The following is a 15,649-nucleotide window of genomic DNA, read 5'->3' on the forward strand; positions in this document are numbered from 1 at the left end:
TCCTTTGAGAGGTTGGACAAATGTTTCCGTTCCCTGAGTTTGACCTGTCACATTTCTCTCTGATGTCACACAGGTAAACAGGAAGTGAGGTGGTAGAGAGGGAATGGCCCTGTAAGGACTTCAGTTCATCGGCAGAGTAGCGTGGTCTTGCCATGTTTAGTGTGATCTCACAGGCCATTAAACATGCTACATACAGTAGTACATCACACTAACACAGCTGCCCCCAGAGCCATGCACATTGTCAACTCAGCTCTCTCCTTCCTGGATTCCCATTTCTCATGGTTGACTGACCCTCTGAGAGATAACATAGTGTGCATCAGGGAGTACCCGTACACTGTTTAGATGATCCTGTAGTTCCTTTAGCAATGTTTACTCTAAACTTTGATGAAGACCCTTTTGTGGTTGAAACATTTCCAAATAACTGAGTGTACATTATTTTGGAGGGGCGGTAGAGTGGGAAAAGAAGCTGCTACTTGCTCTGTCTGTTTATACCCTCTCTGTGCTGTGCCAGCCAGGACTAAACAGATGTTTTTGCAGGGTGTGTGTGTGAACAAGAATGGATTTGGGATGTTTATGTGTGAGAGGCACATGGTTATGTTGTAGGTGTGTTTGGATGTGTATTTATGTAAACATTGTGTACTGGGTGGTTCATAATTGCTTGGTATCCTAACTGAATGTATGTTCTGTTTTACTATAGTTAAGAGAAACAATAGTGCAACAGAGCTTGGATACCAGGCAACTTCATAATCACATAATTCAATGTAAGGATTGCGTGTTTTGCAGAATGTGTGAGTGTATGTATATACTAGACCAGTGGTTCTCAATGTTTGTCACGGGAGGTTTTGAATATGTATGTATGCATGTATGTATGTATGCATGTATGCATGTATGCATGTATGCATGTATGCATGTATGCATGTATGCATGTATGCATGTATGTATGTATGTGTACAAAACATTAAGAACACCTTCCTAATATTTAGTTGCACCCCTTTTTCTCTCAGAACAGCCTCAAATTGTCAGTCATGGACTTTACAAGGTGTTGAAAGCGATGCTGGCCCATGCTGACTCCAATGCTTCCCACCGTTGTGTCAAGTTGGCTGGGTGTCCTTTGGGTGGTGGATCATTCTTCATACACTTGGGAAACTGTTGTGTGAAAACCCAGCAATGTTGCAGTTCATGACACACTCAACCCGGTGCGAATGGCACCTACTACCATACCCCGTTCAAAGGCACTTCATTATTTTGTCTTTCCCAAACACCCTCTGAACGACACATAGACAATCCATGTCTCAACTGTCTCAAGCATTAAAAATAATTTTTTAACTTGTCTCCTCCCCTTCATCTACACTGACCTCAATAAGCAATCATAGCTTTCACCTGGTCAGTCTGTCATGGAAAGAACAGGTGTTCATAATGTTTTGTAAACTCAGTGTAGATCTTATTTTAATATGAGAAACCGTGCCTGAATGTAAACAACTAACCGGTAGAAAGTGTGTAGGAATAATAAGGAAAAGAAATGCCACAGTATTTTGCATCATGTGTAGTTCTGTTTCTTTAACTTGATTACTGACATGCAAAACATTTTGGGACTATTATCAACAATGGATAAATGAAACACCTAAAGGGCAGATTTTATTGTCTCAAACAAGTGAGCTTGCCAACATTCTTCATCAGGAATATGAGCAATATGGAATTATTGAAAATGGGAAAAGGTGGGAATGTTGTTCCCTTATTTAATATAATTGCTACATTTACTGTCAATAGAGAATTCAAAATAGTTTTCAGATTGCATTTCAGCCCCCAAAAAATGTGATGCGAATATTGGGTTGCAACTGAAACAACCTGCTTCAATTTGGGTCCTGAGGAAAAACCAGTTGAGAACCACTACGCTAGACTATCTAACCCCTTTCTCTCTACCTTGTCGTTGTAATGACAGGCATCCTTCTGATGATGGCGCTGTGCGAAGAGGTCCACGTGTACGAGTACATCCCCTCGCTGCGACAGACAGACCTGTGCCACTACCACGAGGGCTACTACGACGCAGCCTGCACCCTGGGGGCGTACCACCCACTGCTTTACGAGAAGAGCCTGGTGCAGCGCATCAACACAGGCCCCGAGCGAGACCTGAAGAGGAAGGGCCGCGTCACCCTCCCTGGCTTCAGCACCGTCAACTGTGACCTCTGAACTATCAACTTATGAACTCTGACCCTTAAAAGAAGCCACATGTGGAACCACCACAACCCCACAGGACAAGGGGGAAATGGTGCAATAATAACCCACTGACCTCTGGGGGAACCCGGAGGGAACCACGTAGAACAGTGGAGAACCCAAGCCATAGCCCGCTGTGTGGGATGGGATCAAACCGGAGGGTGAAGGTCTAGTGTAACTACATTTATGTCAGGACTTTTGAACAGAACCCAGACGGGGTGAAACCCAGCCTTCCTTAGAGGATAATGGACCCAAGACGGCCTGAAGTGACTGTATCTCCCGATCTTTGCCATTGCTGAGCCGGAAGAGAGGAGAGCTGTATAGTGTAGCAATAGATTAGTGTTATTAGATTTTTTTTATATATATACAGTACCAGTCAAAAGTTGGACTCAACTACTCATTACAGGGGTTTTCTTTATTTGTACTATTTTCCACATTGTATAATAATAGTGAAGACATCAAAACTATGAAATAACACACGGAATCATGTAGTAACCAAAAAAGTGTATATTTTATATTTGAGATTCTTCAAAATAACTCCTTTGCCTTGATGACAGCTTTGCACACTCTTGGAATTCTCTCAACCAGCATCATGAGGTAGTCACCTGGAATGCATTTTAATTAACAGGTGTGCCTTGTTAAAAGTTAATTAGTGGAATTTCTTTCCTCCTTAATGTGTTGTGAAAAGGTAGGGGTGGTATACAGAAGATAGCCCTATTTGGTAAAAGACCAAGTCCATATTATGACAAGAACAGCTCAAATAAGCAATGACAAACGACAGTCCATCAATACTTTAAGAAATGAAGGTCAGTCAATCCGTAAAATTTCAAGGACTTTGAAAGATTCGTCAAGTGCAGTCGCAAAAACCATCAAGTGCTATGATGAAGTTGGCTCTCATGAGGACTGCCACAGGAAAGGAAGACCCAGAGTTACATCTGCTGCAGAGGAGAAGTTCATTAGAGTTACCAGCCTCAGAAATTGGAGCTTCAGAGTTCAAGTAACAGACAAAACTCCACATCAAATGTTCAGAGGAGACTGTGTGAATCAGGTCTTCATAGATGAAGAAACCACTACTAAAGGACACCAATAAGAAGAGACTTGCTTGGGCCAAGAAACACGAGCAATGGACATTAGTCTGGTGGAAATCTGTCAGTCCAAATTTGAGATTTTTGGTTCCAACCACTGTCTTTGTGAGATGCGGAGTAGGTGAACTGATGATCTCCGCATGTGTGGTTCCCACCGTGAAGCATGGAGGAGAACGTGTGGGGGTGCTTTGCTGGTGACATAGTCTGTGATTTATTTAGAATTCTAGGCACACTTAACCAGCATGGCTACCACAGCATTCTGCAGCAATACACCATCCCATCTGACTTGTGCCTAGTGGGACTAATCATTTGTTTTTCAACAGAACAATGACCCAACTCACCTCCAGGCTGTGTAAGGGCTATTTGACCAAGAAGGGGAGTGATGGAGTGCTGCATCAGATGACCTGGCCTCCACAATCACCCGACCTCAACCCAATTGAGATGGTTTGGGATGTATTGGACCTCAGAGTGAAGAAAAAGCAGCCAACAAGAGCTCAGCATATATGGGAACTCCTTGAAGACTACTATTACTTCCAGGTGACTACCCCATGAAGCTGGTTGAGAGAATACCGACAGTGTGCGAAGCTGACATTAAGACAAAGGGTGGTTACTTTGACTCTCAAATATAAAATATATTTTGATTTGTTTAACACTTTTTTTGGTTACTACATGATTCCATATGTGTTATTTCGTAGTTTTGATGTTTTTACTATTATTCTACAATGTAGAAAATTGTTATTATAAAGAAAAACCCTTGAATGAGTATGTGGCCAAACTTTTTAACGGGTACTGTATAACTTAATGTGTTTTGCTGTTGTGAAGTGTTGTTTTTCTAGGGCTCTGGTTGCTCTTCTTCCTTAAAATGACTTAAAGGACAGTCCACAGTTTTTTAATGATGGATGTTTTTTTTATTAAGGCTCTCTTGGGGTGGTAAATTAATCTTTGAGAAAATGAGCAGTGGTCTGCACTGAATGTCTGAACACGTCCATACCAAACACACACTTCTGAACAAAAACTCGGCATACACCAGCCACACACTCCTGACAACCCGTAACAAAAACTTGAACTTTAATTCAAAATGTACCTCAGTACCACTTCAATGGCAAAACAAGTGCTCATACATAAAGGTACATTTATCTCAATACAGACATGCTGGAACTACACCAAACACTCATCACCTCAGTATTACCCCATCAAGATGGTACATTGTGTTTAAAAAAAAATCTACAACAGTCACACATTTTTCTGTGTTCAACATTCCTTAAATGTCCTCTAGTCTTATTTCAAAGTCTTATTTGATGGTGTTATTGTCATCAGGGTTTTGATTGCTGTTGATGCTGCTGCTGTGCTTTATGCTCAATCACTCTTTGCTCTTCTTTTCTCATCTCCCAAGCTGTACCGGACCACTTGCCAACTCATAAAGAGGTTGTCATACTCCCACTTAGGTCTTTAAGACTGGCTGACTGGTTGCCACTTCAAGGGCATGCACAGTTCTGTGTCTGGCGGATAGTTAGGTACCAAACCCAGGAAAACCCTTTGGTTGCCCGTTCTTTGGCCTCATCCAGTACAATGATGTCCTTTTTAAGATTTGTGAACACCAAAGGATGCAGGGCTAGGCTAGCGGATAGGAGTTAGGGGGTAAGAGAGGACTCGCAAAGCATTCTTCCACAGCTGTAACCCTGTGCCTAGTAGCCAACCGGACACTGGGTTGCCTTTCAAAACACCCAAGGACTGATCTTACACATACTGTATGCTATCCATGTAACTGCAGTGTCATTGTTGTGGTTTTTATTGATGATTTAATTGTTTAATAGTTAAGATTTAAAGAAAGTTGTTAGTCACCTGATAGTGTTGCTCAAACCGTCCAGTGTTCTGTTAGTGGCGGGCTGGGGTAGGAGAGGTCACTAGTCAAACTCCCTTACTTTCCAGTGTCCACCCCATGCCAACAGGGAATTGAACCAACACCCTCTGACGTCTCTTTAAAAGCATCTGTAATTACTAGGATGATTGACCTGCCTCTTTAAATGAATGTAATCGCACCACACCTCCCACTGTCAAAGCCAAACCTCTCCCTAGGACAGTTATATCTACGAGCACACTACAGATGTAGGATCTTAATTTGATCCAGTTTGCTACAGCAGGAAAATAATCCTTCACACTGGGAAATGTGAATTTATGATGTGGATTACAATAAATTGACTTTTTGTAGGGGTTGACATGTCAAAGTGAAAACTATAAACTTCAGAAGCTTTTTTTAAACCTCAAATGCGCTACAAGTTTTAAATGTCCTGCATTTAAAGACAGTTCTCCTTCAACAGGGTGATCAAATTAAGATCCTACATATGTGCCATAGATGGTCAAGGGATTCAGTCCGCAGGGTTCGGTAGCTGGACTGCCTCCCAGGCATGTCATGCTGATATGGTTTGTGGCATTCAGCAGAGCATGGTCTAGTAACTGAAGCCTACCATTCCCTATGTCTTTACCATTCTCATTTTGACTGATTCCTCCAATATTGTTCTGAAAGTACTCTTTTGCCTGGGCTTGCAGCAGGCTGCCACGGTGCGCTGCCAGAGACCTTTCTTATTATGGCAGGGATTTGAAGAAGTTACATATCCAGACTCATTCTTTGTCTGGCTTTAATGTCTTCCTTGTTTACACTGACTCTGTGCCAGACCTGCCTGCAGTGCGTTTCAGCTAGCTGTCGTGTGTGTGTGTGTGTGTGTGTGTGTGTGTGTGTGTGTGTGTGTGTGTGTGTGTGTGTGTGTGTGTGTGTGTGTGTGTGTGTGTGTGTGTGTGTGTGTGTGTGTGTGTGTGTGTGTGTGTGTGTGTGTGTGTGTGTGTGTGTGTGTGTAAAAGAGAGGAGGATAACTCAGAGATCCTATAGATCATCCTATATTGCTCTATATTCTATGGGATCACTATCTGGCCATGCTAGAATGGACAGCGGGGGCTGTTCTTTCCAACCACAAATCCGCTTACAACTACTAAGCTTCACCTTTATCCCAAGCTGAGCCTCCTATAAGACCAAACAGATCATGCACTTGTTGTCAAACAGATATGCCATTACGGCCACTGTAGTCCTTTCTGTAATGGCCAGATGGTGACCATTCCCTGGGTAGGGACAACTGGGAGGGGTTGACATTGGCAGCCATAGTGACATAATTCAAAGAAGAGATTTGTGTGTGCGTGTTTTGTTTGTTTGTTTTGCGTTGTGATATTCAGGAACGTGTTGCTGTGCCCTTGCTCTAGGAACACTGCTTAACCAGGGTTGAGGAAACAAATTGATCCGGTCGTAAACATGGCAGTCAAACGCTGCTTGGAATATAGAGGCATCTGCTGAAGAGATTGTAATCAAGTGAAGAGAGACTGAACAGGAATACCATTTAGAGTTGGAGCCGTTTTAAATATGATTGAGCTACCAAGGATCAATGACAGTGTTAATAACAGTGAAACCCTTCCCAACCGGTGTGACAGACCATTAGCTTGGGGAGCCAACGCAAGTCTTTTAGGTTTTAGGCAAGGTTACTCGGCACACAGGCATGGTTCGGAATAACTGTTACACCGGCACGCCAGGCAAGCAAAAATATTTTGAGCCACATCTGCTATCTCATTAACACATGGCTTGAAGGAGCTAGACACACCGCTGCGTCAAATGATTTCCCAAGGCCCACCTCTCACTGAGAGATCTAACAAAGGGAAACCGAGGGGGGGCTTTGATGAAACTGTCTCGACTCGCACCACTATCATAAGTATCGTCTCTGATTCATGTCCATGCATCATTATTGAAGTGTTCAAATCATTCAATGTAATTGTTACGTTTGTGATTAACACATTGACAGTGTAAAAAAAAAAAAAAAAAAGATACAATAACTTTGTTTCTATTCCAATGCACAGAGCAGGTAAATCTATCCGGAGCAAGGAGAAGAGTCTTAAACTGTCTATGTATGTGTACTTGTCTGGATCCCAATTAGCGTTTGCAGAAGCAGCAGCTACTCTTCCTGGGGTCCACAAAACATGACAAGTAACAAAACACATAGACAAGGACAGTCACACATTTTAATTACAATGATGATAGACAAACAGTACAACTAAAAATAATACAAACAATACAACTAAAAATAATACAAACAATACAACTAAAAGTTGTCTGTACTGTGCTTTACTCTACTTTCCTGTACAAAAAAACAGCATCCAAGATATACGATTTTTCTACCTGCGTTGTGCAAGTGTATATTGTGTGCGTAGGGAAATTTTATCCAGCTGGAAACGAGAGCAGCAATTATTAGTTCCGTAGAAGCACTTCTTGATCAAATACAATGCCTTTGGCAACAGCATTGACATCTTGATACTGTGCCAAATGTCATTTGTGGGTGGATATGTTTCTTATAGCAGGTATTTTTAAGGTGCTATATGTTCCCTTCAGGGGGGGGTGTTATAGGATAAAGATGACCAACGTGTCTGTATGGACCATAGAGAATGATAGATGACGCTTCTTTGTATCTATCCCATTATGGTGTCTGAGCACACGGGCGGCATCATTGAGGCCATATCCATTTGAGTTGGTATGCAAACTGCCACCTATAGTGTGTTGTTTGAACAGATATAAAGCCAAGGTTGCCGATTTTTACATCCACCTGCATTTATGGAATGTTTGCTCACAAGTATAATTCATTGGCTGATTGCCTCCTGATGACCTGGATGGAAGTATGTGATCCTCCTTAACCACCTAGTTAACTACTTCAAAATTAGGTCATTTTTCAATGGTGTTGCCCATGCTAAAATAGGCTTTTGGGAACTAGAGTCCTCTTATCATTCTCTGTGGTAAGGAAAGACACGCCAGGTGCATTGTGTTTAACACAGAACTAACACAGAGAAAGTAGTTTTGGAGATCACTGCTTAACTTGATCCCTCCTCCAGTCGCTCTGTACTCTCTTCTTCTGTCACAATTGTTTTTAGAACTACGTTTTTCCTTTTGATTTGTCATTGCAGGTTTCTTTATTAAATTTGAATAGGTATTTAAGTTGACTGTTTGTATACAATGAAATTGTTAATTTATTGTTCTATTTTTACCATGTAAATAAAAGCATTGTACGTGTACAAAAGATCTCTCCAGAGTAATCAATACTTAGGTCGGGATTCAATCTGTGGAGTGCTGTCTGCAATGCACCATTTATTGGTCATTTCCGATTGAACCGACATGTGCAGCGATAAGAATGCAATTGGGAACATTTGCCTTTCGAAGCCATATTGTTGACATCTCAACCTCAGATTATTAAGAAACCCACACTACCATGCACCCCCAACACAAAAATACCCCCCCGACTAACCTGTTTGTTCATGAGGATGTAAATGAGAGGGTTGATGACAGTGCTGCTCTTGGCCAGGAGTGAGGGCACCACCGCAGCCACGGGGGTGATGATGCCGGGCCGGCCAAACGTCGCCATCATGGCCACCACGCCGTAGGGCATCCAGCACAATATGTAGCACACCACTGTAGTCAGCACCATAAACAGGATGTGGTACTCTCTCCGCCGTGCCGCTGTCCTACGTATCTTACCCACCTAGAGACAGGTGAGATGAAAGGAGAGAGTGAGGGGAGGTGACTGTGTTTCGTCACCCCGGGGAGAGAATATAATAGTCCTTTTGTCCAAACAGAAATGCACCTGTTTGCTGTATTTATATTCTCAAACCCCTGGACATCACACACACACTCTGGATGTTTGAAGAATGCTTATACTTGAGAACGAATAGTCTGTCTCTCACTCACATCCCTGCAGTGTAGGTTCATTGTTCTGCCTGAGGGCTTCTCTCCAAACCCACAGAGAGCCAGTGGTAATCAGTCCATCCATTTTGTGACGCTAACCTTCCATTTCAGCCATGAGACAACTGACGCACCATTCATCTCCCCCACCCGCCCTATCGGGGGACAGCGGAGAGGGAGAGGCAGTCCTCCCTCCATTCTAGAGGACTAAGGCACTGACCCTCTCTCTCCATCCTGTTGCGCCAGCACTTGAACTCTGTGTGTTAACCTTTTGAGCTAATGCGTAAGGCATTTTGGTCTCCCAGGCAAGGTTTAATTATCACATGTATCTGTGCCTTGAGTCGCATGCCCTTTTTGCAGATTCATCTGCTGAATTTGGATTTCTCGTTGCCCTGACCTGGACCTTCTAGCACGCTTAAATGGAAGTGCGCTATCGGGACCACTCACTAATCCTACTTGTCTGAATTGCTGAATTCCTGTGGGGATCTGAGGGGTTGGGCTTTGGGGTTGTCTTCATAAGTCTGTCCCAATTCGGTTGTAAACACTTGCCTGGCTACCGGTGCACATCGGTCAGGTCAAATGCCACACCCACTAACGTTGCTTCTCCACGATGAGTCTGGATTTCCTCTCCTCCCGGAGAGTGAACACATTCTGACATTCTAAATGGTCCCAGAAACCAATGGGTTGGGCCAAGGCGAATCATGAGTCACGTCATTTTGACGTAAGCACAAACAACTTCAAAGATGACAGGTTCAAACTAATGTATAATATGGAGCGATCGACAGGGCAGCAGAATTAAATGTCTGAGTTGTCAGGCAACATAATTACAGCTCTAATAGCAAAACAGTGGCGGGCTGTATTCATTGTTGATTGGTCAGTTCTTGACACCGTGTACTGCAACTGACTCTGGCAATTCATGGAGATGCTGCAAGACAAATTTAGTGAAAGCTGCTTACTCTTATCAGGGGAGTCCGAAACAGAAGAAAGGGATTATTTAGATTTGGGATTATAGAGGGGTCAGTAACACACACAACAAAATAACCCCATAATCTGTATGTGTAAGTGTGCATATACAGTGGGGGGGAAAGTATTTAGTCAGCCACCAATTGTGCAAGTTCTCCCACTTAAAAAGATGAGGCCTGTAATTTTCATCATAGGTACACTTCAACTATGACAGACAATGAGAAAAAAAATCCAGAAAATCACATTGTAGGATTTTTAATGAATTTATTTGCAAATTATGGGGTGAGATCTTGCGTGGAGCCCCAGATCGAGGGAGATTATCAGTGGTCTTGTATGTCTTCCATTTCCATGCTCCCACAGTTGATTTCTTCAAACCAAGCTGCTTAAGTTCAAAGTTCAAACAGGTGCCATTAATACAGGTAACGAGTGGAGGACAGAGGAGCCTCTTAAAGAAGAAGTTACAGGTCTGAGAGAGCCAGAAATCTTGCTTGTTTGTAGGTGACCAAATACTTATTTTCCACCATAATTTGCAAATTCATTCAATTTACAGGCCTCTCTCATCTTTTTAAGTGGGAGAACTTGCACAATTGGTGGCTGACTAAATACTGTTTTGCCCCACTGTATAATGTGCATATATGCATATACATGCTCACATGTTTCTCAGGACATTCCCCTGCGCTCACTCGGAGTGGTTTAGGGCTTTGTGAAAGCTGCTGAATGTTGAATGAGTCCTGGACTCGGAGTGAAATCCCACTAAACAGATTTGCATTGGGTAATCCAGCCAGCACTCAGCTAACACACTCATTCATATCAAAGTGTAACCCATACAGTGAAACGCTGAATTACAAGCTCTTCCTCAACAAGGCAGAGTTAAATTATAACAGAAGCACGTAAAAGAGAGAGAAATTAGGAGGGAGGGAAGAGGAAGTGTGTGAACCTACACACTGAAGAAGACCAAACTATCTGTGTCTGCTATCCTGATGAAGTGAGCTTTATGCAACATCTTTTTGAGTGCGGACCAACCAGACTTTTGGGGGGGTGCAATGGTCCTCTTTTGATTTATACATCTGAGGGGTGAACACTTATTGGAGTAGGCACTTAGGGTGAGAGACATTTAACCACCTCAAAGTAGTGGACTGAGAAAGGTCCTAAACAAACCACCACGTTGCTTACACACGCTGGCTGGGGGAATATTTACACACCGTAGCAGCTTCACTTGAAAATGTGTTTTGGCAGCATAAAACCCCTCAGATTTGTTCTTGGAGGGTCATGAACTCAAGCCAAACTGCTATTTTGATTGTAAATGTATAAACACAAAGAAATGGTAGATAAAATGACAAGGTTGAAACCTCCTCCTCCAGACTCACAGGGTTTTCTAGAGGGCTCTTGGAGTTAATTCACCACCCCAAACAACATGCATGTGCAGATGCATGAAGTACATCTTGATTAAAACACAATAAGGGTTTTGATCAGAGTGCTGATATTGATCTCTACAGGGAGCCAGATTCAATTCAATTTGAAGGTCTCCCCAACATGTACACACACACTCCCCTCTACCCAACCCTACCGCCCCCACCACTCCCCTCTACCACCCCCACCACACCCCCCACCCACACCTGTTTGACGGCCCACAGCAGCCGACAGTAGCAGTAGACCATGATGATGATGGGCAGACCCAGGCAGAAGATGAACAGACAGATGATGTAGGCGTGGGACTGAGCCGTCCTCAGGGTCCATGACACAGAGCAGCTGGTGCCGGCGCCCTCCAAGTCGTAGCTACTCCAGCCCAGCAGGGGGGGGGCACCGTCCAGAATATGGAGTAGAGCCAGGAGCCCCCCCACAGCCAGCAGGGGCTTGCGGTAGTCAGGACCACGCTTGTTGTACAGGGTCAGGGTGCTGTAGCGGTCGTAGGACAGGACCACCAGGGAGATCAACGACACAATACCTGGGGAGGGGCAGGCATATTATTACAATTACAACATCTAACCTTTCTATTATTTGCATGCCATGTGGAAATGTTTCGTTGATGATGTCATAAATGATGCTAAGGAGAGTTTACTGTATGATGATGTCATGAAGACACTGGCATTTAAAATCCAAAAGCCATTTAAAATTTACTTAAAATTGCAAAGAGCAAACAACAAGCTGCACAATAACTCACTACTGTAATGGTCCAAGTTACAAAGTGGCTCAGTGACTCGTGTTTGCATCTCAATGTGAAAAAAAACTGTTTGCATGTTCTTCACAAAGAGAGCAACAGATGCTACTGAGCCAGATGTCTATGTGTCATGGGAGAAGCTCCAGGTGGTATCTGATTTTAAGTACCTTGACATCATACTTGATTCCAACCTCTCTTTTAAAAAGCATGTGTAAAAGGTAATTCAAATAATCAAATTCAACCAGCAGATCCACAAGGTGTGCCATGAGAGGTGACTGTATAGTTCCCTTAATTAAGGAAAAGCACCTTTAGTAAATCCGCTTTCTCTGTGAGAGCTTCCCATGTCTGGAATACACTGCCATCAGACACACATAACTGCACCACATCGCACTTTCACAAAATGCATGAAGACATGGCTAAAGGTCAATCAGATTTGTGAACATAATCCCTAGCTGTGTATTGCCACTTTCCATGTTGTCTGTAGCTTGTGAGGTGTGGAAACACTCAATTTTGTCTTGCTGCAGTTTGTTCTATGTTGTTCTGTCTGTATGCTACGTCTTGCTTGTCCTATGTTGCTCTGCGTGTGCTCACTGCTCAATGATTGTTTATATTGTAATTGTTTTTAATAACCTGCCCAGGGACTGCGGATGAAAATTAGCCGGCTGGCTAAAACCAGCACTTTTACTGAAACGTTGATTAATGTGCACTGTGAATATTTTCTTAACTCTTTGTTGAACTGCACTGTTGGTTATGGGCTTGTAAGTAAACATTTCACTGTAAGGTCTGCACTTGTATTCGGCGCATGTGACAAATAATGTTGGATTTGATTTGATGGTTGCCAGGGCTGGTGGTGAGTCGACCGGTGACGTCGTGCAGGGGGGCGGGAGTAGGCATGACAATGTAGACATTCAGAGGTACCAGAAATCTTCCACTATGTTCTAGCAAACTCAAAAATCAAGAAAATAACATAAAACACAGCAACACTTAATGCACCTGACATGATATATTCTGTAGTCAGACCATTCTAGTTCTAGTGAAGAAGGAACAATGCTTTTTGCTGACATTATGTATGAATCAAATAGGCCTGGCCGTGCCTCGGGCTACCGCACACACAGAGACGGAACCGGCACGGACACGTGACACACAGCATCAAATAATGCGACCAGCAAAACAAAAAACACACTGTTTACACAACTTATGGAAGCCTAACACCATTATCACACTATCACCAATAGCGACAACACGTGTCACATCAAAGGTGACAGGCTCGTGGTACTGAAAGGACATACATGTGCATTCCATGGTGATGAAGGAGAGACAATTTTGGTCAAACACATAGACATGGCTGATAGACAGCCGACAGCAGTCACACACAGCATAAAATATTGTTAAAGAATATGCAGCCCATTCACTCCAGCAGGCCCTATGAAATCATAACAATACAAAAGCATAACCATTTATTTTACAATATGATATTAACAAAGCAGCTTTTACTTCCCATTGCAAATACACTGTTTATTAGGTACACCACCCCGTTCACGGAAAGTGTTCACTCCTACAGACAGTAAGTCACGTGGCCGTGGCTTGCTCTATAAAGCAGGCAGACAGACATCGAGGCATTCAGTTACTGTTTGATTGAAAGTTAGAATAGGCAAAACAAGTGACCGTAACCAACTTTGAGTGTGGTATGATCGTTGGTGCCGGATCCAGTATTTCAGAAAGGTCCGGCCTCCTGGGCTTTTCACGCACAACAGTTTCTAAGGTTTCCCAAGACAAACAAAAACCATCCAGCGGCAGTCCTGTGGGCGAAAACAGTTTGTTGATGAGAGAAGTCGATGGAGAATGGCAAGAATTCATGCAAGCTAATAGGTGGGCCACAAACAGACAAATAATGGCGCAGTACAACAGTGGTGTGCAGAACGGCGCCTCGGAACTCACAACTCGCCCATCATTGTCACGGATGGGCTACTGCAGCAGATAACCACATGGGGTTCCACTTCTATCAGCTAAAAACAAGAAGAAGCGGCTCCAGTGGTCACGAGATCACCAACACTGGACAATTGAGGAGTGGAAAAATCTTGCCTGGAACATGAAGGTGAGTTCAGTCTACTTGAGTGGCCTGGTCAGTCCCCAGACCTCAACCCAATAGAGCATCTTTGGGATGAAACGGAACGGGCTGTTCCCAGCATGAATGTACCGCTGTCCAATCTGCAGCAACTTCATGATGCCATTGCTTCAGCATGGATCAACATCCCTCTGGACCGTTTCCGACTCCTTGTAGAATTTCCAGAAGAATTCTGGTTGTTCTGGAGGGAAAGGGGGTTCTGACCCGGGACTAGATCGTTTTACCTAATAAACTGGCCGGTGAATGTATAAGGCTTCATCAACTCTGGGAACCTAGACAAACGGTCCGATTGAGTAATCCAAACCATCTGAGACAGAATATAGAGGACTTTGCAATGAACACACAACATTGACTTTACTTCACTACATTCCTAAAGAAAATAATGTACTTTTTACTCCGTACATTTCCCATGACACCCAAAAGTACTCATTACATTTTGAATTCTTAGGACAATTGTCAAATTCTCGCATTTATCAAGAGAACATCCCTGGTCATCCCTACTGCCTCTGATCTGGAGGATTCATTCAACACACATGCTTTGTTTGTAAATTATGTTGTAATCGGCCTGTGTGTAGCTGGTGTGGAGGAGTCAAGCGCAGGACAGCAGATATGAGTAATTAACGTTCTTTTCTCAAGAATACAAATATATACAACACAATAAACTAGTCCACAATAACAGACTGTATACATACAAACAATCACTCACAAAAACCATGGGGGAACAGAGGGTTAAATAATGAACAAGTAATTGGGGGATTGAAACCAGATGTGTAAAACAAAGACAAAACAAATGGAAAATGAAAAGTGGATCGCCGATGGCTAGAAGGCCGGTGACGTCGACCGCCGAATGCCACCCGAACAAGGAGAGGGACCGACTTCGGTAGAAGTCGTGACAGATGTCTGAGTGTCGGAGCATACCCCTGGCTATCCGTGAATAAAAAAACAAGAAAATGGTGCTGTCTGGTTTGCTTAATATAAGGAATTTAATATGATATTAGTTAATATTAATATTAAGCAATTACATTTACTTTTGATACTTTAAAATATTTAAAACCAAATACTTTTATACTTTTACTCGAGTAGTATTTTACTGGGTGACTTTCAATTTTACTTGAGTCATTTTCTATTAAGGTATCTTTACTTTTTTGTATGATAAGTGGATACTTTATCCACCACTGCACACAGTCCTCCATCTAAAAAACATCTGAATTTTAAGTGAAAGCTTCCCGTAATCTATTTTGACAGATGTGATGTTGAGACTTCAGACTCATCCCAGGAGGTGTTATAGTTCGCTAGGTAGTCTGCTAAAAGCTCATTATAACTCTGAACACAGACGAGCCGCTTAG

At 42.9% G+C, this 15,649-nt stretch overlaps 1 protein-coding gene and 1 pseudogene across 1 annotated transcript in view; one reads left to right on the forward strand and one right to left on the reverse strand.

The window, feature by feature from the left end:
- The window catches only part of LOC124044292 (beta-galactoside alpha-2,6-sialyltransferase 2-like), a 79,889-nt gene extending 77,219 nt beyond the window's left edge, over positions 1–2,670 (forward strand). The window contains exon 7 of the mRNA XM_046363942.1: positions 1,940–2,670. Coding sequence (XP_046219898.1) covers positions 1,940–2,187 — 248 coding nt within the window. The 3' untranslated portion in view covers positions 2,188–2,670. The remainder of the gene's footprint in view (positions 1–1,939) is intronic.
- Positions 1–15,649, reverse strand: part of LOC124044300 — a 43,591-nt pseudogene that overhangs the window by 1,206 nt on the left and 26,736 nt on the right.

The sequence above is a fragment of the Oncorhynchus gorbuscha genome, linkage group LG01 (assembly GCF_021184085.1).
Source record: "Oncorhynchus gorbuscha isolate QuinsamMale2020 ecotype Even-year linkage group LG01, OgorEven_v1.0, whole genome shotgun sequence".
Classification (NCBI taxonomy): domain Eukaryota; kingdom Metazoa; phylum Chordata; class Actinopteri; order Salmoniformes; family Salmonidae; genus Oncorhynchus; species Oncorhynchus gorbuscha.